Consider the following 22,406-nt stretch of genomic DNA (forward strand, 5'->3'; position numbering starts at 1 on the left):
CCCATCTGTCCCTTGGGCATCCTATACCAGGTTTTGCCTCTTACCACCCCCCACCCCCCAGCAAGCCTCACTGTCCTTCAATTTGTGCCCAATCAGAAAAGGATGCATGACTCCTCATCTTCTCATATGGATTGCACTTTCCAAAGGGAGTGTTTTAACCCCTTTGGGGTTAAAATAGGACTCTAAAGTTAGAACTAAAATGCTCACGTCAAGATCGAAAGGGGAGAAGTCATGTGGAGCAACCAGGTCTCATGGTCTCCAGCACATCACTAGTATAGGGGAAGCCGTTAACCACCACTCCCACCTCTGCACACATCTGTACACATACACACATATCCACACAGGCCATGAGTAATGGGCAAAGAAGCTCACCCAGGACATTCCGAATAAGGGCTGGCCTCTGGGACTCAGGTAGGTAAACACCCACGAAGTAGACAGGAACCCCAGAGAGGGCAATCGCGATGCCAATAAGGGAATTAATGGTGTCACCAAACAGAGGCACAATCACCAGAAACAAGGAGCATATGCAGAACATGATGGGGAAAAACAGGCTCAGCTGAAATGGAAGGAGATGAGTTATTAGGGAAAGTGCTATTGGGGAACAAGGTACAGAGAGTCACCTTGGGGAGATGGCCCACCCCTCCTACTCTGTCCAGAGTCACTGACCTTGAGAGGCCGGGGCCGCTCGGGCTCCTTCCAGCGAAGATAGAGCTGTCCAGCAACAGACAGGCCCACAAAGAACCAGTAGCTGAAGCTAAAGTAGTTGATGAGCAGGAAAACATCTTCCACAGTGAGGTAGATGAGTGTCATGGTACACTGGAGGGGGAAAGGATGGGAAGGAGGAGTGGGCATTGTCACCACCCGGCCATCCCAAGAGACCAACAACCCAGCCATCACCACCAGATCTGTCACTCACTGCTGAGTTAGCTTACCAGGTTGCCTCCAGTTCTTTTCAGTGACCCCTTGGCATCAGATATGCCTGTTCTCTGCATTAACCTTCAAGGTAGCATCTCTCCCTCTCCTGTTGGGGTCCCTTCCTACACACAGTGCCTCCCATCTTCTTGCAAGCACTGCAGTAACAAGCCAGACTCCTTTCCCCTTCTGATAGCAGAGAGTGAGGCCCTCCTCACTTCAATACACCAACCTCAACATGAATCACACCACCCTCTGGAGACCAATACTCCTGAGTCCCAACTACCTGGCATACAAACAAAGTAAATGCCTCCAGAAACACCTCACTGTCCTGGGGTCTTAGAAATGCAGACTGACAAAATGGATCCATACTTGTTAAGAAACATATGGCAGAGTTTGCCCAGTGGGACCAGAGTCCTAGGAGACAAAGGGACTAGAGTGCCGTGACATGATTAGACTTACTTCAAAATATGGAGTTCCCCCACCTCATCCTCTCACCCAGATCATCAACAAAGGACTTTAAAGGGGCCCATTCTGGGGAGAGATGGGGGACTGTATCGGGGAAACTGGGGCAGTAGATGATTAAAAGATGTCACATCTCCCCTAAATTTACAAATTCAATGGTATCCCAATCAATATACTGAAAGGATTCTTGTTATTTTGACAAAATAACAAAGTTCACAAAAACAAATACAAAAATACAAATGTGATAATTGCCAGGAAAATTCCAGGGGTAAGAAGAAACTAAAGTATACTCAAAAAAAAAAAAAAAAAAAAAAGGTATCCTCAAAATAAAATCTTTAAAAAAAAAGGGTCGGGGGGATGGCTGAGTGGCTCGGTTGAGCGTCTGCCTTCAGCCCGGGGCATGATCCTGGAGACCTGGGATTGAGTCCCATATCGGGCTCCCTGCATGGAGCCTGCTTCCCCTCTGCCTGTGTCTCTGCCTCTCTCTGTCTCTCATGAATAAATAAAATCTTTAAAAATCCAAAGAAATTCAGTACAGAGCTAAATAATGAAGCTTGATGCTGATGGGGAGGAAGAGTTGAGCTGCTGATACTATAAGGGGTATGTATCATTCACTTGGAACATGAAGCACCATCTACTATATATAAAACTAGGCTAGGGGCACCTGGCTGCTCACCTAGTGGAGTGTGCAACTCTTGATATCAGGGTTGTAAGTTCAAGCCCCATGTTAGGTATAGAGATTACTTAAAAATAAAATCTTAAAAAAAAATCTATAAAGTGTATAACATGAATAGAAGTCCCTAGGTAGTTTGTATACAACTGCCCTGGCTTTTCTAAATATGATTTAATTAAAATTTTAAAAAAAGGAGGAGCACCTGGCTGGCTCAGATGGTGGAATGTGTGACTCTTAATATCAGGATCATGAGTTCTGGCCCCACATTAGGCTTAGAGCCTACTTAAAAAAAATTTAGGGGTGCCTACATGGCTCAGTCAGTTAAGCATCCAATTCTTGATTTTGGCTCAGTCTTGATCTCAGGGACATGAGATTGGGCCCTGCATCCAGCTCTGTGCTCAGCGCAGAGTCGGCTTAAGATTCTCTCTCCTTCTTCCCCTCCTCCAGTCATACAATAAATAAATACATAAATAAAATCTTTCAAAAATAAAAATAATCCCACAAATTTTATAATTTTATATTTTTTGTATCATTTGCCCTCCCTCATATAACTGTTTTATATTTTTAAAAAATTTAAGAAACAGAGGATGGGAAGTAGCTTAAAAACCTAGTATACCTCCCCACCCACAGTCTTCTCATAAAGCCAGGAGAGGTTCTACAATTCTCCACACTCCCCCAGCACAGCTTACATTGAACAGTAAAGCAGGAATGGGTGTAAAACGCTTAATGTGGATCATGGACAGAAGGTCTGGGAGGTGGCCCTCACGGGAGCCCACGAAGAACAACCTAGAAAGATAAGAAGTGTCAGGATGATCCTTTCATTTGGCCATGTCGCCACACTCCTCACTTGGACAAACTACGCTCAGAGCTCTAGAGATAGGAGGCAGGCAGTCTCTCAGGACCATCCCATATTCTCTATACATGCCTAACCCCCACCTTCACCCCTCAACTTTACCCATAGATGTCTCCAACTTCCAACCATTTGTACTTCAACATTATCCAGGAATGCCCTACCCTACTATTGGCCACAGACACCCCCCAGCCCCTCAGCTATGAAACCCACCATCACCCAATGGATGCCTCACCCGGCCATCACTCACTGCCACCCCAATCCACTCCATCAGAGGTACCTCCACTCTAACACCCCACAGATTTCATACTTAACACAATGGCTTTTTAAAGAAGGGCAGCCAGCCTTCTGTTGTGCTTTCTATATATCTTCCCTGAGCTCCTGATATATGATAGGCCAGGATAAGCCCAGGGGCTTAGAGATAACCCAGGTTTCCTCTCTGTCCCTAAAGAGCCCAACTGATTGAGAAGCAGAGCAAGAGAAAAATGAACTACCATCTAGGGTAGTCAGCATCATCATGAAGCACAAAGCACTCAACAGGCTTGGCAGTGGGCTGAGAGAACAAAAAACTTCACAAGAGATGACCACATCTGGGCTGGGAAGAAGAACTAGAGTTTGCCAGAAGGTGAGCAGGTGGGTGGAAACCACCATTGGCAAAGGCAAAAGAGGCTTGAAGGAATGAAAGAGGGTGGCCTTCCTGAGGTCAGTACCAGAATGCCTACAGTCCCAGGATAAGGTGCATGAGGGGACAGCTGAGAATAACCTACACATGAGGCCATGCTATGGAGTCTGAACAAACACTGACAGCCTGTTGTGGCTTTGAAGTAAAGGCCTCACAGGATTTGACAGAGACTCTGGTGGCATCATGGAGGCCAAATAAAGCAGGGAGAGGCTAGGGTATAGAAAGAAGGCCAGATAAGAAAGTAGTCTGTGGGGTGCCTGAGTAACACAGTTGGTTAAGCCTCCAATTCTTGATTTGGGCTCAGGTCATGATCTTAGGGTCATGGGGTCAAGCCCCACGTCATGCTCCATGCTCAGCAGAGTCAGCTTGGGACTCTCCCTCTTCCTCTGCTCCTCCCCCACTTGTCAAATAAATAAATCTAAAAAGAAAGTAATTTGCGATAACTATCCCATCAGAGAGGAGGCCTGAATGAGGGTAGACACCCTGGCTGAAGAGAGAACAAGAGAGATGTGACCACCTCAATCAAATTTGGTGATCCTGGGACACCTGGGTGGCTCAGCAGTTGAGCACCTTCCTTCGGCCCAGGTCGTCATCCTGGAGTCCCGGGATCGAGTCCCACATTAGGCTCCCTGCATGGAGCCTGCTTCTCCCTCTGCCTGTGTCTCTGCCTCTGTCTCTCCATGTCTCTCATGAATAAATAAATACATTCTTAAAAAAAAAAATTTGGTGATCCTTTGAGTGTGTGTATATGTGTGTGCATATGTGTACATGTTTGAGCTGGGAGGGTGAACACCAAGGGAAAAACTAAGAGGTCAAGGAAGGAGAACTGGCAGCACATAATATCACAACTAAAGACAAAGCATAAGTGGAGTGCATTTAGATACTTGTGAGCCATCTAGGTGGAGCCACAGGAGTTGATGATAGCATCTGGAAAGGTCACAGGGCAAGATGGTGGGAGTTGGCTCACACAGGTTAATAATCTGTACTAGGTAGAGAAGAAATAGGGTAGAGGGGATGCTGAAAGGAGATACTATGCAGGTACAATAAAAGTGTCTAGTACAAAACCAAAGACAACTACATAGGCAACAAAGAAAAAGTGAGAAGTTAACACAGAAACAATTGTGCATTACCTCAACATCACTGCAGTCCCCTTCATGTCCAGACTCTTACTCTCTGAATCCTCTATCCCCACCCCCAAAACCCAGTTTGGGGTGCCAAACTGTCAATCCCACAATATAGCTGAGTGAGGTTAAAAGGCACCTACTGTGTAAGTATTTTAAGTTTGGCAGGGCCAATTAGAATGTCTTGGGCACAGCGCCTGGGTGGCTAAGTTAGATAAGCATCTACCTTTGGCTCAGCTCATGATCCCAGGGTCTGGGTATCGAGCCCTATGTCAAGATTCTTACTCAGCAAGGAGCCTACTCTCCCTTTCCCTCTGCCTACCCATATCCCCTGCTTGTGTGCACACACTCTCTCTCTGTCAAATAAATAAATAAAATCTTAAAAAAAAAATAGAATATCTTGGGCATCAGTAAAGGTGAGGCTATGGGAAACACCATCTTTGGGTGGGGTAACTTGTGAAGAGTCACACTCAGTGCAACCTTGGCCACATCAGGTTGAAGTAAAGGAAGAGGACACCATACTATTTTCCAGGACTTTGATCGCTCTATTGCTCTCCATAGGGAGGCCCCAAGTACCTGGACTGGGGTGTCAAAACCAGTAAGAAAAGAAATAGGACAAAATATTATTTCTTTTACTAATTCATCCTCTACCTGTTCATCCAGAAAATATTTTTTTTCAAGATTTTATCTATTTATTCAAGAGAGAGAAAGAGAGGCAGAGACACAGGCAAAGGGAGAAGCAGGCTCCATGCAGGAAGCCCAATGTGGGACTCAATCCCGGGACTCCAGGATCACTCCCTGAGCCAAAGGCAGATGCTCAACCGCTGAGCCATCAGGTGTTCCTCATGTAGAAAATATTTACTGAATGCCTGTTATATACTCCCAGCCCTAGGGACAGCAAAGTGTATAGGGTGAGTGGAAGAGAAATCAGGAAAGAAGGCTTCCTTTCAAATACCAGAGTGTCACAGAGTCATAGGAGTAGTTTCAGAAGTAGAGGGTAGTAAGCATCACTTGCTGTAGGAGTCCATAAGGATAAGAACTAAAAACAGGCTAAGAAGGAGGTCACCAATACACTTAAGAATATTTTTTAGGTAGCAGAAGTCAAAGTATAATGGCTAGAACAATGAGTGGCAGTCAAAATGCAGACCATTTCCTCAAGAAGTGTATCCAGTAAGGAAGAAGAGAGATGAGAAAATCTGTTTTGTGACTTCACTGAGCAGAGATGAAGCTTGTGCAGAGCTGCCTCCCAAATGAACATCCACCAAAGAGAAGGGCCAAATGATGAAGCAAAGTGCTAAGAGGGATGGTGCTGGAGCCCTGAGACCAACCAGCTAGCAAGGTCAGCCTGGAAAAGCGGAACTACTCCTTTCTCTGAAACAACAGGAAGGAAAAATGCTCTAACAGATAAGTCTCTACACAGAAAGGAGAGCAGAGCCTACCTATCAGCGTCAGTGATATCTGTGAAGTGAAGGGCAGGGTCACCCTGTACCAATACCTGGTATACAGCAAGTGATCACTAATAATCTTTTAAAGGAAGGAGTCCTGAGCCTATAGTATAACCCACAAGGAGCCTAGAGTATGGTCCCTGACAGGGTCTCTACTCCAGGCTATAACCTTCCTCCCCTCCACTTCTAACCAATCTGTTCTCACCTCAGATGGAAGTGTGAGCTTCAAGCACACAAATGTCAGCACAAAGGCCGAAATACCCATGCACACAAGTGTACACACACACACATAGACACCTTATACATCCAAAAGAGGTAAGAAGGGCTCTTATGGGCTCACCTATATCCTCAGAAGATTAAATATTGCAGTCTGTTATTGGTAAAGCAGAAATACATTACCTTGAGGAAGCAAAGATAGATGCATTGAGGCCCCCAAAGCAGGACAGGGCAACGGCAATGGGAATAGTCCAGCTGAACATGCCAAATGTCTGGTCAGCAAATGTCTAGGGAAAGAGCACAGAAGTCACTCAGCACAGACCAGGATTTCATAAGCCTCCTATACCTATGCTTTCAGGACAAACACCATCACTACTGAGCAGCCCACTCTCTGGCCTAGACCCATCATCTTACCCTTCAGAGCTGGAGTGGCTGCAGAAAGAGATTGAGCCATATAGTATCATAAGATGACAAGCAAATGGGGACTCACCACAGCCACAGCATCACTGTCAAGGACATCTGAAATGCTCAGCACTGTGTAATAGGCCACATTGGTCAGGATGTAGATGAGCGTCACAATTGGCATAGAAATCCCAATGGCCAGGGGCAAATTTCTGTCAGGACAAGTGAGACAGGACTACCTAGAATCAACTCTTTTTGGAGTCAGGGTTCACCCAGGGACTTTTCTGAAATTTAGCAGTTCCCTGACTCTAAGTCTTTGAGGAAGGCTCCTCTTTCCCTCAGGGTCTAAGGTGGGTATGAATCCCATGCCCCTTTCTGCTAAGAAACGAGAGAGAGAGAGAGAGAGAGAGAGAGAGAGAGAGAGAGAGAGACCCTTCTCTGTGAAGATAGCTGGGGATCAATATTTGATCCTTGCCACAATAGGACTCATGAGTCCCACTGAAGGAGAAGCAGTGTCCTCCAGGGACTGGAAGCCAGGCTGGGGACCTGGCTGCCCAAAATAAGCTTCTGGCTTCCCAGGCTTCAGTGTCAGCACCAGAGTATGAGGTTCTAACACTTTAGCCCCAGCTGGATCAGCCACTGCAAAATGGAAGACCTCTTCTTTTCTTTTTTTTTTTTTTTTAAGATTTTATTTATTCATAGACACACAGAGAGAGAGGCAGAGACACAGGTAGAGGGAGAAGCAGGCTCCATGCAGGAGCCTGATGTGGAACTCGATCCTGGGTCTCGGATCACATCCCAGGCTGCAGGCTGTGCCAACGGGGCTGTCCTGGAAGACCTCTTCTTGAGCAAAGACCTTGGGAATCCTCCAGTGTAAACCTGAGCGTGAATAGCAAGGGGCTTTCCCTCCTTCACTCATTCCCAACCTAGCCCCTTATCCCTCCGAGCTAGAGAAGGAGAAGTAGGGAGAAGAAAGGATGAGAGAAAGAGAAAGGGAAAGAAAGAAGGCAAGTGTGCCCACTATGAGCAGGAGGAGTTCCAGCCAAGTTGGGAAGTGAGAGTGTGATCCCACCGTTACCTTTCTGGGTTTTTGATTTCTTCTGTTACAAAATTAAGGGTGTCCCAACCTGAGTAAGAGAAGAGGGCAGAGTAGAGGGCGAGAGAGAGGTCTCCCATGTCCCAGGAGGAACCCTCAAAGGCGTCTTGAAAGTGCTCAGAGTGTCCTGTGGGGACAAAGGTAAGTAGGGGAAGGAGTTCAGGGAGAAGAAAGAGGAAGAAGAAAGAAAAGAGACATAGAAGGTATAAGGAGAAGAGGAAGAACAGGGAGAGGCAGTAAGAAAAAGGAAGCAAAGATGGGGAAAGAAAGGAGGGTCAAGAAAAAAAGGGAAAAGCAAGTGGGAAGAGGGAAGAAAAAAAAACATAATTTAACATCAAAAGAACAACCATCAGCCATCTCTATACCCCACCCACTCCATCAAGAAAGTGCATATTCCTCTAACAAACCTACGCAATCTTAGAAAAACAAAGGCATTCCTGGTTGCCTTCTGAAGTGATAATACCATTTCCAGAAAAGCTCTAATTAATTTGCAAGTGTCCTCACAGTAGGCCAGAGATCTTCCTCCTATTTTTAGAAAGAACCCTGTTTCACATAAAGGAGGCATTTTTTTTTTATTTTGTTTTTTTTTAATTTTTATTTATTTATGATAGTCACAGAGAGAGAGAGAGAGAGAGAGGCAGAGACACAGGCAGAGGGAGAAGCAGGCTCCATGCACCGGGAGCCCAACGTGGGATTCGATCCCGGGTCTCCAGGATCGCGCCCTGGGCCAAAGGCAGGCGCTAAACCGCTGCACCACCCAGGGATCCCAAAGGAGGCATTTTTAATTAACAATTAGACCTTCCTGTGGAACTATCTCTTGTGGCCAAAACCAATGCACAATTTGGGTCAAATAGTTTTCTCATTCTCATGAAAAGAACTCTGTTGCTCTACTTGCAGGAGCTGTGGTTACATGTGGCATGTACATGTACATGTACAGGCTATGTACGAACTGGGGTCTTCTTATCTCTCATTAGGCCAGGAGTAGGCCTGGGCCACTTCCACCCTTAGGGAGACAGCCTAGGCACCAGTCATTCTCCTTGGAGGCCTCTGGAGACCACACACTTAAAAGCTGAGGCAGCACCTGCCTGGCCCAGCAGAGGGACCTTTTGGACACACTGGAGGTTTTTAATAAGATCCAGACTTCTAAGGAAGCCTGCTGTCACCCCCTGCAAAAAGTAGACCTAGTCCTTCAATGTGTCAAAAAGGGCTGGATATGCAGCAAGAGAAAGGAAAATAGAGGTTTTTATGCCACGTGTCAGTCATCATATATAGCAGTGGTTTCCTCAGGCATAGATCTTGGTAGAAGGATAACTTACCTACCCAATTTGACCTCAAGATGTTCCTGAGACTCATGGACATCAAGGTGGCTGGCTGCAGTAACTTGGTACATGTGCACAAAGGTACTGGACCAGCTGCCTAAGAATCACTCAAGGCACTTAAAAACAGAGTTTTCTGAACTCCCGAACCAATCAGTGTTTAATCCAATAGATCTGAGATGGGGGGGCCTCAGCCCCCCTCCCCAGTAAATATAAACACGGCTGAGTTTAGAGACAATCTACAAAACTAGGTTGTTAAGTAAGTGATTGAGATCTCCTTAGCCAAAAATACCTCAAGACTTCCCTAAGAGCTCAGGAAATCTTGTCTACCCTCATTGCCAGTCTACTTTGATTCAGGAATGAAAAGCTTCCTAAGGCCAACATGCAGGAAAGTCAGTGCCAACTTCATACTATTTTAATATTTTCCTGAGAGTTGACTTTGAGACCGAATGTTAAGTAGAAGCAAATTCAGATGAAAAGTAAAGGCTGCAAAATAACCACTCATTTCTACATTCCATACCTTCCTTCCCATCCCTCTCAAGGATGGCCAGGTCTTCCTACTCACTGCATGGCAGTCACAGACCAAAAACAGGGCCAGAGCAGGGCTCACTCTATCCCCATCAACTACATTTATGACCCAATTATACATGATCCAGGTTTCAAAAACTCCTAGGCTTCCAGCTGCGTTCTTGCAATGTTCCCAGCCTCCACAAAGGGAAAGCAGCCCTAGGGAGGGACTGTTCAGTTGGCCAAGCCAGCCTGGCCCAAGAAGCTCAGGAACAGATGTCTCACTCTCACTGATAGTCCAGGATACACATAAAAAGAGCTAATCAGTAAAGCCAAGATTCCCTATGTCCTCCTTAGGAAATCCATGCAAACTCCCAGAGTCACCCACCCTCCTTCCCAGCCCAGGCCCATCTTACCCTGGCACAGTTTAACGAGACCCATGACAATGATGGCAATGAGCGCTAGGACCTTGGCATAAGTGAACGTGTCCTGAACACGCGTGCCCCACTTGACATAAGCACAGTTGACAAATGTCAGCAGACCTAGAAGGAAAAACATAACATCACTGACAGGTTTGAGCTGAGGGCATGTGACCCAATCTCACCTTGTAGAAAGCATCACATCTGCCCTATCTGCCTAAAGCAAAGGAGCCAATAGACCAGTCAGAACCAGAAGAATAAGCAATGGAGGGACATCCACCATCCGCTCATCACTGTGGACAAGTAAAGATACAAACGCATGCATTAACACATTCTTAAATTCTAACAGCCAGAATCATTTTTTGGAAATTGCCCCCAGGCCTGGGAATAATGGACTTCACCCACTTTTTCCCACTCAGACTCCCAATGTTCCAAACCATCCAAGGCATAAAACATTTCCATGGCCACAAGAGAGGGCCATCAAGGTGAATTTGAATGCAGGTGGCAAGTCACCTAGGAATTACAATGTTTTACATGTAAGTACCTGACAATTTCATATACATCCTCTCAATTAATTCCCACAACCCCGAAATATAGACAACCCTATTCCTGTTTTTAGATGAGGAAACTGGTTGAGAGAGGCCAACCTCCCCCACCATCCTCTGCATTTCTATCCAAACCTCCCAATTCTCACTGAGGTCCATGGAGAAGTAAGCTTGCCTGGGCATTCCCTAGGCTCCTGTCTGTGCTGCCGGCTTTAGGGCCCAGCTCCTTGTGGGCTTCAATGATATCCAAGCCCTGTGCTGAGGGTCCCGGCATCTTACCCTGCTAAACAGGGACTTCTCTGACCTACCAGGAGGACACAAGAACAGAATAGGGGTTCTCAAGGGGTTCTACAGGCCTCAAGGGGTTCTACAGTGATGTGGCTAAGTACTGTCACAAGCCTCCAAAAATAGAACTTTTATGTGAACCCCAAACATTATTACCAAATCCTTGGGGCTGATCTTCCAAGCCACCTCTACCTACCCCTACCCATTTTGCACTCTCTCCTTCAGCCAGAAACTCTCTCCTTACTGGTGCCATATATACACTTAGAAGAAGTGTCCTTTACTCTTCCAGCTGCCACAGCCAACAGCAACTCTCGCTTTCAAGGTCTAGCTCACTCACCACTTCCTCTGTAAAATCTTCTTCAAATATACCAGCCAGTCCCTCACTGAGCTCTCCCTCCCTATAGCACTCCCACTTCACAGCACAGCTTAGTATCTCATGCTATGATCATGTAGACGCCTGTCTCAAGAAGGTCTCTCCCTTGGGCATTTGCATGGTCACAAATTATTGGGGAGGGGGGAACAAAATCATATTGTTTTCTTTTCCTTTCTTTTCTTTTTTTTTAAGATTTTACTTATTGGGACATCTGGGTGGCTCAGCAGTTGAGCATTTGCCTTTGGCTCAGGGCATGATCCCAGATTCCAGGGATTGAGTCCCACATCAGGCTCCTTGCACTGGAGCCTGCTTCTCCCTCTGCCTAGGTCTCTAAAATAAAAAAGATTTTATTTACTTATTCACAAGAGACACACACACACACAGAGGCAGAGACACAGACATGGGTGTCTGTGTCCCAAGCATATTGTTTTCTTAAGCTTATTGCCAAGAAAAAAAGGGGAAATGATAAACTCTGGTTGGAATCAAGATGGTGATGACTTTTCACTTAATCACCGATTCCCTAGAGCAAGGCAACTATCAGAAAATTGACATTCCTCTACTCAAATAGCAGGAGAGCCTAGAGCCTACATAAATAAACATGGTGGCTAAACACCTCCATGGCACTTTAAGAAATTTCACTCTGTAATACGCTAGCAAGTAACACAAATGCTCACTAGTCAGTCATGGGGAGTGGGAGGCAAAAGTCATATGGGAGGAAAGGCCAAAGGAATGCATGCATGGTGCTGCCCTGCAAATCAAAGTTCGCTATGTGGGGCTAAGCCTAGAACAGCTAGCATAAGGATTACCTGATTAATAGCCCAGTAATCCACAGACCCCAGTGCAATACAGTAAGGATATTTTGAGGTATCTGCCTCAAATTGCTCCCCCTCGCCTATCATGGCTGATTACCCAAGCTGAGCCTATTCAATTGCCTTTCCCAGGAACATAGGTTGGGGTACCAAAAGACTGAATCTACCTAACAGTAGCAGAGTTGGGAAATATAGCAAGTCAAAGTCACATTCAGACCCTTGTAATAGAGGAACAAAAACCACAAGAAAACAGAGGAAGGAAGCAGGACTATGCAAAGAAGCAGAAGTGAGAGGGCTTGCAGCTTGCGAGAAAAAGACTAACAGAGAAAGATAAATACACGGAAGACAGAGGACAAAGAGACAAGAGACAGAGATAAAGAGACATAAGGGACAAAAAGAGAGAGGGACAAAAAGATGGACATACACATGAAGAAAGAGATTATCTCACCATGCCCTGGCTATGCTCACTATGCTTCTGCCTTGTAGCCCCAAGATGTGGATGCGAGATGGAGAAGAGGAGCAGACTTACTCCTCAGCCCCACTGACAGGCACTCCCTCTCCCTCTCACTTCTACCCCTCCTTCCCTCCATCCTGCTACAACCTTCCCCCCACCCCCCAAACACACACACACACACTTGCTCCTCTCAGCACAGGAGTAAATATTGCGCGCAATTCAATGACTACTGCCAATAAGTGAAAGAAGGCAGCTCCTCAAGGAAGTCCCTGCAGAGCCCATTCTGAAGGACAGTCAGAAAGATACAAAAGAGCCTGTCATAGTGGTTGCCTCTGGGGAAAAAGACCAAAGCACTGGAGAGGGAGAGAGACTTTTTCCATTGTATACTATTTTATACTCTGACTTTTTTACTACGCACATACGCTTCTTCCTCAGTAAAAATTAAACTACTTAATCTAAAACAATGTGCAAAGGAGCAAGGCCAGGAGCAGGGTGAGGCAAGGAAGGTACATAATTTAAGGAGGCACTCACTTTCAGGACCACTTGGAGAACCTGAGGTTGAATATAACCTTAAATGCTGGCCACAGGAGTCTTGCTTGCTTCACTGTACTCTCAGCTCTGCCAGAGAACAGAGAGCTCTGAGAACAGTCTACCAAACAGAAGCCAAGTCCCCTGAATGTTTTCCTGATTCTAATTAAGAAACATTTCACCATCTGATCCCCACCCCTCCAAACATCCCAAAATTCCCATCCCCATCTAGTGCCATAGAGTCCATCAGAGCTCAAGCACAAGACTGGGCCTGGAGGCCAGGTGCTCAGATAAAACTACCACAATGACAACATCCAAGCCTTCCCTCCTCTCTAGATCTCATCTCCTTGCTGGTAAGCCTGCACCAATGAGTGTGGGGTTTGTGTGAGGGTCTTCAAGCTCTGGGGGCTTGTTGCTGGGAAAGGAGTACTCAAATAGCAGATCCACACCTAAAGCAGAAACAAATGCCCAAGGTCGCTTTGTGGCAAAAACTGCTAGTTATTTTTTAATATCTGTTCTTCCATTTTTCCTTACTAATAGAAACTTTAGCTAGGGTCTAGGTTGCCCAAAACTTTTTTTTAAAGATGTATTTATTTATTCATGAGAAACACAGATTGAGAGAGAGAGAGAGAGAGAGAGAGAGACAAAGGCATAGGCAGAGAGGTCTCCTCGCAGGAAGCCTGATTCAGGACTAGATCTTGGATCCTGGGATCACGACCTGAGCCGAAGGCAGGTGCCCAAGAACTGAGCCATCCAGGCGTCCCAGGATTGCCCAAAATTAAGCTGACATTTACCAGGCTTTCTTGCAGGCAGGTATGGCCAAGTAAGTAAGCTCTTGCCCAAGCATATAAGCAAAGTTTCATATAAAAAAGGCCTCGGGAAGTCTCTTTGAAGGACAGAGCCTGCCTTTCTTTGTCTTTCCTGTCAGCCACAGTACAGACTTGACAGCTGGGGCTTGAGTAGCCACCTTGGACGACCAGCTAAAAGTCACACGCTGAGGATGGCAGAGCAGTAAGGCAGAAGGAAGGAACCTGTCTCCCTGAAAAATTCTGAAGTCATCCTACCAGCCTCACACTGCTTACCTTAAACATGTGAGAGAAATAAACTTCAGTATATTTGAGCGATGCTGCTTTTGGTTTTCAGGTGTTTAAAATCCAAATTAATCCTGGGTAATACATGCACCCTAAGACAGAACTATGCCCCTCATATTCTCTTTCTGATGAGGAGGAGCTCGTTTGGCAATCTGCAGCTACAGTCCCAGTTATGCTGACAGTCACAGCTCCCTTTTCCACAGCAATGAGGAGAAGAAGGAACCCTTCCAATTTCTCCCAAAAACAAGCTGGATGTTACTAAGAGGCACTCAAGGACAGAGGAATGCAATCCTTAACAACAGCAGCAACATGGTGGGAGAAAAAAAAAAGCAGGGGAGAGATATCTACAAGTCTATTAGGAGAAAATTGTTCTATAACAGTCCAGGAAAGGTAAACCCTTCCAAATGGAAATCCTGGAATCTGGAGCTACCTCTTGGGATGCATATGAATATGTCAGGTATATGCCTTTTTAAGAATCCTCCTTGTTTTTAATTACACAAATATATACATTTAGTCTTATTATCAAACAATTCAAGCTCTATACATGGGTAGACTCCCGGGTCTTTGAAGCTATGGTAAAGACCCAGTCCTTCTGAGGCATGTCACTTTCAGAACACGAAAGCTGTTGATCCATAACAACTAACCAAAATAGGGGAGCATATGTTTACTTCTCAGAACTCTGCCCAGGCCAGAGTCCAAGACAGTAAGAGACAACAGAAAACTATTCAGGCACTATCAGTGTTTCTTCACTTCAGTCTCCCGCTCAGAAGTCTCCCTCCCCCATCTCTTCCTGTTCCTGCTCCTATTCCTCCTCTTCCTGCTCCTCATTACTGTCAGCTTTTCCAAACAAATCCTGGGGGGTGAGGGAAATGGAGACTTAGCAGTCAGCAAGCCTCTGCTTTGATACCAGTGTCAATGCTGAATGACTTCTATATGGACACCTTCACGGCAAATATTCTCTAATGATGTGTGTAAGCCTACACAACAGGCCGGACTCCACAAAGATAAACAACGTAAGACAGAAAAATCACCCTTCCACAATCAAATCTATTACTCCTGCTCACCTGAGTTACCAAGAATACTGTTGGTCACCAGGCCAGAGAAGGGACCTATGGACCTCAAGAACTGTCATTTTCCCTGACAGTCCCATAAGAGCCTCTAAGCACACTGAGCCCAGTAGGCAGCCAGACACCCCACCCGCCATAGAACCAAGCTCCCGAACATATATGAATAAAATGCACCTTTAGGATAGAGCTTCTCAACTTCAGCCATATTGACATTCATTGTGTGAAGCTGTTCTGTACTTTATAAGATGCTCAATAGCACCCCTGGTTTCTACCCACTGGATGCCAGTAGCACCCCTTCCCAGCAGGTTGACAACCAAAAATGTCTCCAGACTTTTGCCAAATGTCTCCTGGTGGGCAAACTCACCTCCGGTTGAAAACCACACTCTCAGAAAATGAGTAGCTAAGATAGTCTGAAATCTAAGAAAGTTGCTAGGCTCTCTCTGCCAGTGTAACCTGGGAATAGGGTGGGGGGCAGCTGAAAAGCCAGGATCTGAAACAGCAAATACCTTCAAGGGCCAAAAAGGCAATGCGAGTGAGCAACTGGGTATAAAACAAGAGGGAGGGGTGCCTGGGTGGCTCAGTCAGTTAAGCTTCTGCCTTCAGCTCAGGTCATCATCTCAAGTTCCTGGGATGGAGCCCCACACCAGGCTTCCTGCTCAGTGGGGAGTCTGCTTCTTGCTCTCCCTCAGCCTCCCCCTACTTGTGCTCCCTCTCTTTCACTCTTGCTCTCAAATAAATTAAATCTTAAAAAAAAAAACAAAAAGACTATAGCTTTACATATTTAAAAAAAAAAGCCCACAAGAGGAAGTAGAGGGCTGTGATTGACTAAAGAATGCATGTTCCTTTAAAGGGAGCAACCACTACGCAAAGGCAGCTGATTGTGTCAGGAAGGAATTTGGGTCCAAGGTTGCCAAACTTTTGATTTTACAACAGAAAATGCTGGTCCTGATTTTCAAATGTTGCCAAATAATTCAAAATTGCTTACAACACTAGGCCAAACAAAGATATCTGTGGGTCAAGTCTGGCCCATGAGCCACCAGCTTGCAGCTCCGAACTACAGTTGTTATATGGAAAATGTCGTGCCCTTTCTTCTAGAGTGGAACTTTAACTGCCTAGCTTGCATGGCTATACTTTCTGTAGACAGTTTCCCAAATAACAACCTGGACCCCTCTTATGTCTTAATTTCAAGACTAACTTAATTCTCCTATCCTACCTAAATTTCAGCATGGAATCGGTGCAGATTTTTTTATTTTTCCCCCTAATTATGATCTACTTGGTCATTTCCAATTTTTTTCTCTTAAGACCAAGCTGCGGGCAGCTCGGGTGGCTCAGAGGTTTAGCGCTGCCTTTAGCCCAGGGCGTGATCCTGGAGACCTGGGATTGAGTCTCATGACAGGCTACCTGTGTGGAGCCTGCTTCTCCCTTTGCCTGTGTCTCTGCCTCTCAGTGTGTCTGTCATGAATAAATAAATAAAATCTTAAAAAAAAAAAGACCAAGCTGCTCTCACTGCCACCCCTGCCCAGAGAGACTCCCTTCGGCACATCCCAGCTTTGTCTGGTGATGCATCAACACAATTCTACACCCTAAGTTCTAAGAAGAAGGTAAGCTGAACCCCAAAGTCTTGTCCATTAGGACGGGACATCATTTTATGACTTAAGCTCATCTCTGACAAGTTTCTACCTGAAGGTACACGTTAGGGGAAAGCCTGGGCTTCTGGGATAGGGGCCTGAAGGAATTCTGATAGTGAGTGATCTGGGTAAAAGTACACTTGAATAAAAGAAGCTACAGATACCATGACTGTACTTCTAAGAGGCAAGATCTCTCCTCCAATCAAAAGAGCAGTTCCTAGCAAATAAATAAACAAACAAATAAATAAATAAAACAAACAGTTCCTGGGAATGGGGTTCCTAAGCACAAAAACAATGAGGAAAATCATAAAGGAAAAAAGATTTACCAATAAAAGTCTTCTGTACATGGAAAATTATATATAGAGGTGTCCTTTCACTGGGTTACCCTTGGAATTCACCCTAAGGCCATACACATAGGCACTCCCTGGTGCTCTGATAAGAGCACAAAGTCACAAAACTTTCTAGAAGGAAACTGGGTAATAGATGAAGAATCTTCAAACAGTTTATTTCTTTAGACATAGGTATTTCTCCTGTATAATTAATTCTACCCTAAAAAAAAAGATGCAAAAACTCTGAATTTTAATACAAAGAAAACTACTTATATGTTCCTAAACCATGTTTTCTAAGAATATCTGATGAAAGGAATTAAATATTAAAATTTTTAAGCATTATACGAATCACAGAGAGAATGATTTCAAGAGTACCTTTAAAAACTGAGATAAGCACCGAAAAAAATACTAGAAGGTATTTCACACAAACAGCAGCAGTAGTTCTGTGGAGTTAAAATTATGGGTGATTTTTCTTTTTTCTTTTTTTTTTTTTTTTTTGCATTTTCAAAGTGCCTGTAATGTCTGTATTAAGCAATAATAATAATAATAATAAACAATACTACTTTTAAAAATGTTTCTTATAAAGAACATTCCACAAAAAGAGGGAAAAAAATGAGATACCAAATTTAAAAAGCAGAATATAAAATTATATGCAAAGTACAATACCAATTCCATAAAAGAAAGAGATAAAGACACGACTTAATTATAAAAGTGCTCGGGAACCCTGGGTGGCGCAGTGGTTTAGCGCCTGTCTTTGGCCCAGGGCGCGATCCTGGAGACCCGGGATCGAATCCCACGTCGGGCTCCCGTGCATGGAGCCTGCTTCTCCCTCTGCCTGTGTCTCTGCCTCTCTCTCTCTCTCTCTGTGTGACTATCATAAATAAATAAAAATAAAAAAAAAAATTATAAAAGTGTTCATCTTTTGGTGGTGGATTATGGGTGTTATGAGGATAATTTTCTCCCTAATGAACACATTTTATAATCAGAAAATTCTTTTTTTAGAGAACTCAGTCAAGCCAGAGGTCCCCTGGCCAGACCCTACCACACATACCACTGAGTACCTACCCACCTTTCCTCCTCCTGGGGCTCTAGGTGGAGGAGTCCCCTTTAACATTTGTTTTTAACAAATTCCTTAAAGTCAGGAGGCACAGTTTACCGTACAATCCTTTTTTGCTAACTCCAAGGTACTCTCGGTCTATTTTTAACACTGTGGATAAACTACATATACTGCCAAAGCTTTTGCAAGCAGAGATATGGAAAGAACAGAGTATAATTAAGTGCCTCTGGCAGCACAGTGGTAAGGAACACAGGGAATTCTGGGCTACTTCTCAGCTAAAACACTAGCTCTATGAGACTAGGTAAATTCACAGTAATCTCTCCTTTTCAGTGATTTCACACAGAATCCCTCCTTACCACCTCATGAGAGAAAAAGGAAAATAAAGAGAGATCAACTGGGATCTCTCAGGTTCTGTCCTCAGAAACCCAAATACGGGGTAGAAGCCACCTTCCTGTCACTGGCCACAGGCAGAGCTTGTTTACAAAGTCAGTATAAAGAAATCTGAAACACCAATGAGAAAAAGCCATTTTGGTGTGGTGCCTGCTGCTTAGAATAGGCTGCAAAGAGTGGCAGTGGCAGAAAACTGTAGTCCTGTGGGCTGAGGGATAACACCTTGGGACCTCAACAATCTAGAGACGCCTCTTTCCTCAGCCTCTAAACTGGTTTAAAATAAAAAGCTAGGAGGCAACATAATTTATTTTTGAGAAGTAGAATAAAGTCTTTACCACTGATGTTTTTATCTGGGTTAAGTTACAACTAGTGTTGTTGACTCCAATCAAAACATCTGATAAGACAAATTTAAGACATGCACCAACCTGTCACATAGACAGGAACAGAACTCTGGGAACAGTCAAGAGTCAAAGGAATGTCATGCACCAAAAGCCCTACAAGGGATTCAAACTTCTCTCATTCCTGACTTATCTCTCAGGGTTAAATGACTTTGGTGAAATTACTTCTTCAAAAGGTAAGATGCCCCTTTTCCCCCAAAACAGCAAAATATGGTGTTCAAATATCAGGTACCATTAGCATTATTAAAGGAATCCACACCCTCAAACATATGCCCACACTAAACCCCGGACTTACATATGCAAGCAGCAGCGAGGAGACGGCAGGCCACGTATGGGGGATCACAGGTCGGGAACGAGGGCTGGATGATGTAGTTGGCGAAAGTGATGGCAATGATGGCCTGACTGGTAGGCTCAACGATTAGCAAGGAGGCCCATAGACGGATGAATGCAATGAAGCCTCCGAAGGCCTCTAGAATATAAGCATAGCTGGCCCCAGACTTGGTAATGGTGGTTCCCAGCTCCGCATAGCAAAGGGCACCAAACACAGAGAAAAGCCCACCAATGGCCCATATGACCAACGACAACCCGTAGGAGGCAGTGTATACCAGAACACCCTTAGGTGAGACAAAGATTCCTGAGCCAATCATGTTGCCCACCACCAGGCTGACCCCATTCAACAGCGAGATCTCCTTCTTTAGCTGCATAGTTTCTGCAGTCCGTTGAGGTTGCACACTGACATCTTCCTCCCTGGGCTGGCTGGCCTCGGGAATGAGATGGTAGGCTGGTGTGGGATTCTCCAGCTCCCTGGCTTCCATGGCAAATGTTTCCTCCACACTTGTGTTTACTGTGACCTGGCAAAGAATATAATAAGTATGTTAGTCTAGTGCAGGAGCTGGTGAGTCTCTGGTTTTGAACTGCAAAGCCAAAGCCAACCTCTTATGTATGAACAGCAAGCCTTACACACAGACCTAAATAAAATGAGCTCATATCCATTTCCACCACAGGATATAGAGAAATAAATGGAGGCAGGCAGACACCTAGTACTCCCAAGAAAGATAACTGTTAGTGTTTAGCTGATGGCAACTTCCAACAAGAGATACCTGGCTTGACACCCAGAGTAAGTTGTCATTAGATTTATTATAGCACAGATTCTTCCTGAGGTATAGGTTTTGGTCTGGTCTTACCATTTTAAAATCTACAAACCTGCCCTACAAAGACCAGATTTCCAGTAGCAGATTCACAGCCCTAGCTAGCTTGATATGCCTCTCATTGCCCACAACCACTTACCTCTACCCAAACATAAACAGGAACTTCTTTTTTTTTTTAAGATTTTATTTATTTATTCATAAATAAATGAAGAGAGAGAGAGAGGCAGAGACATAGGCAGAGGGTGGACAAAGTTCCATGCAGGGAGCCCGACATGGGACTCGATCCTGGGACTCCAGAATCACGCCCTGAGCCGAAGGCAGTTGCTTAACTGCTGAGCCACCCAGAAGCACCTAAACAGGAACTTCTGCAGTATCCAGCAACATGGAGAGAAATCTGTAGCTACTCTCAGTCCAGCAAAGAAATGAGCAGGTGGTAGAAAGGGCTAGGAAGATGCTAAGACTAGAACGAGGAAAGGGTTTTCATGAAAATACACACCTGTGTATTGTTGCATCTACAACATCAATCTTACTTCCCACATTGCTACTTGCCCATTCAACACATCTCTTTTTCCAAAGTACCCAGAAAAGAGAAAGAACATAATTAAGACCTAATGGAGAAAGAACATCCAGAGGGCAACCTAAGCTGGGGCTTGACTGCTATTAGTTTGTTTACTTCCTCAGCATGCCCCTCACTATCATTTAGTGTTGCAAAGAGATTCTCCCAGAATAGGACCCAGAAATTTTGACACCTCATCAGAGCTACATAGCTTCTCTTATCCACAGGCCTGGCATTAGAAGGCATTCTGTAGGGAGATGGCACACACTACTACTTTTGGTCTGGAGTTAGGCCAGTCCAGAGAACTAAAAGAAGTTGGATTCCACACCAACTTCTACATACATGAAGAACCCAGAGTCTGTCAGAAGAAGACAAACACCTTTCTGATCTTGCACTCAGCATGAGCTTATCCTCTCTCTCAATTCCTGTGCCCCAATAATCAGAAATTCAGATCACTTACTTACTCCCACCTCATCTTCTGGATAAAGGAATCCTGTAAGCCATACGATTCCCACCCAGGAATCAGTCTTTTAAGGTCAGAGAGATACCTTCCAGAGATAAGCATGAGATCAGTACATTATCTTCCCAGAAGCCTCTCATCTACTCAACAAAGACAGAGGTGCCAGAACCTTACCCCATGGAGCTCAGAGAAAGGGAACCATAGCCACTCAAGATTAAGTAGTTCTCAAGGAAAACTTCAGTCTCCATGGTTCCATCCAAAACTCCCGCCTTACCTGTCACGGTGCCCTGCCAGGGTCTGGACTGGAGATCAATTAAGAAAACTCCTCTGGGGCACTAGGCCTTCTTACTCCCAGAGTTGAGCCAGCCTACCTCTGCTTAGATGAGACCTGGCTTCAAGGCAGCACCATTCTTCCTTTCCCTCCTGGCACCAAGCCAGGTAGGTTTCCCTGGGCAAGCACAGGCATGTGGGTACATACTTGTTTTCACGTGTCTGTCAGGTGAGCCAAAGCAACTATGAAAACAAACTTGGAAATAGCAGAGGAACCTATATTCTCACATAAGTCAGGTGCAGAGACCTAGACTGCATTTTTCCACCCAGCTCAACACAGAGGCAAGCAGAGAGACCTGGTCCCCGTGACCACTTTAACCTCCCCTCTATTCTATCAGACCCTAGCTAGATGGGGAGAGGAGGCTGAGGCTCCCATATATTTTTTTGGACTTCTGACACCAGATGTATGGGTTTTCTACACATCAAGCAATTCTGCAACACCAGACAATTTAACTTAATTCTGACAATGAAGATGCAGACGGCAGGGGGATCCCTGGGTGGCTCAGCGGTTTAGCACCTGCCTTTGGCCCAGGGCGCGATCCTGGAGTCCTGGGATTGAGTCCCGTGTTGGGCTCCCGGCATGGAGCCTGCTTCTCCCTCCTCCTGTGTCTCTGCCTCTCTCTCTCTCTCTCTCTCTCTCTCTATCATAAATAAATAAATAAATCTTAAAAAAAAAAAAAAGGAAGATGCAGAAGGCAAGCTGAAGACAAAGCACAAGGTGACATCCCAAACCATCCCCCAAAGTGGGATATGCATGACATTGCTCAGCACTCCTGGCTGCCCTAAAGCTAAGGGAAGAAAAAACAAATGGTTAACTTATAAAGATTATAGTCCTGCAAGACATGGGTCTCCCT

At 45.0% G+C, this 22,406-nt stretch overlaps 1 protein-coding gene across 5 annotated transcripts in view; it reads right to left on the reverse strand.

Annotated features, from left to right (window-relative positions):
• The window catches only part of SLC7A6 (solute carrier family 7 member 6), a 38,439-nt gene that overhangs the window by 3,534 nt on the left and 12,499 nt on the right, over positions 1-22,406 (reverse strand). For all 5 annotated transcript variants that reach the window (XM_026011560.2, XM_072731636.1, XM_026011559.2 and 2 more), the window contains 8 exons: positions 19,354-19,909; positions 10,102-10,227; positions 7,845-7,989; positions 6,855-6,978; positions 6,548-6,651; positions 2,740-2,836; positions 667-816; positions 373-556 (listed from right to left, as the gene is read on the reverse strand). In XM_026011560.2, coding sequence (XP_025867345.1) covers positions 373-556; positions 667-816; positions 2,740-2,836; positions 6,548-6,651; positions 6,855-6,978; positions 7,845-7,989; positions 10,102-10,227; positions 19,354-19,873 — 1,450 coding nt within the window. In that variant the 5' untranslated portion in view covers positions 19,874-19,909. The remainder of the gene's footprint in view (positions 1-372; positions 557-666; positions 817-2,739; positions 2,837-6,547; positions 6,652-6,854; positions 6,979-7,844; positions 7,990-10,101; positions 10,228-19,353; positions 19,910-22,406) is intronic.

Source organism: Vulpes vulpes, chromosome 12, assembly GCF_048418805.1.
Source record: "Vulpes vulpes isolate BD-2025 chromosome 12, VulVul3, whole genome shotgun sequence".
In the NCBI taxonomy this organism is placed as follows: domain Eukaryota; kingdom Metazoa; phylum Chordata; class Mammalia; order Carnivora; family Canidae; genus Vulpes; species Vulpes vulpes.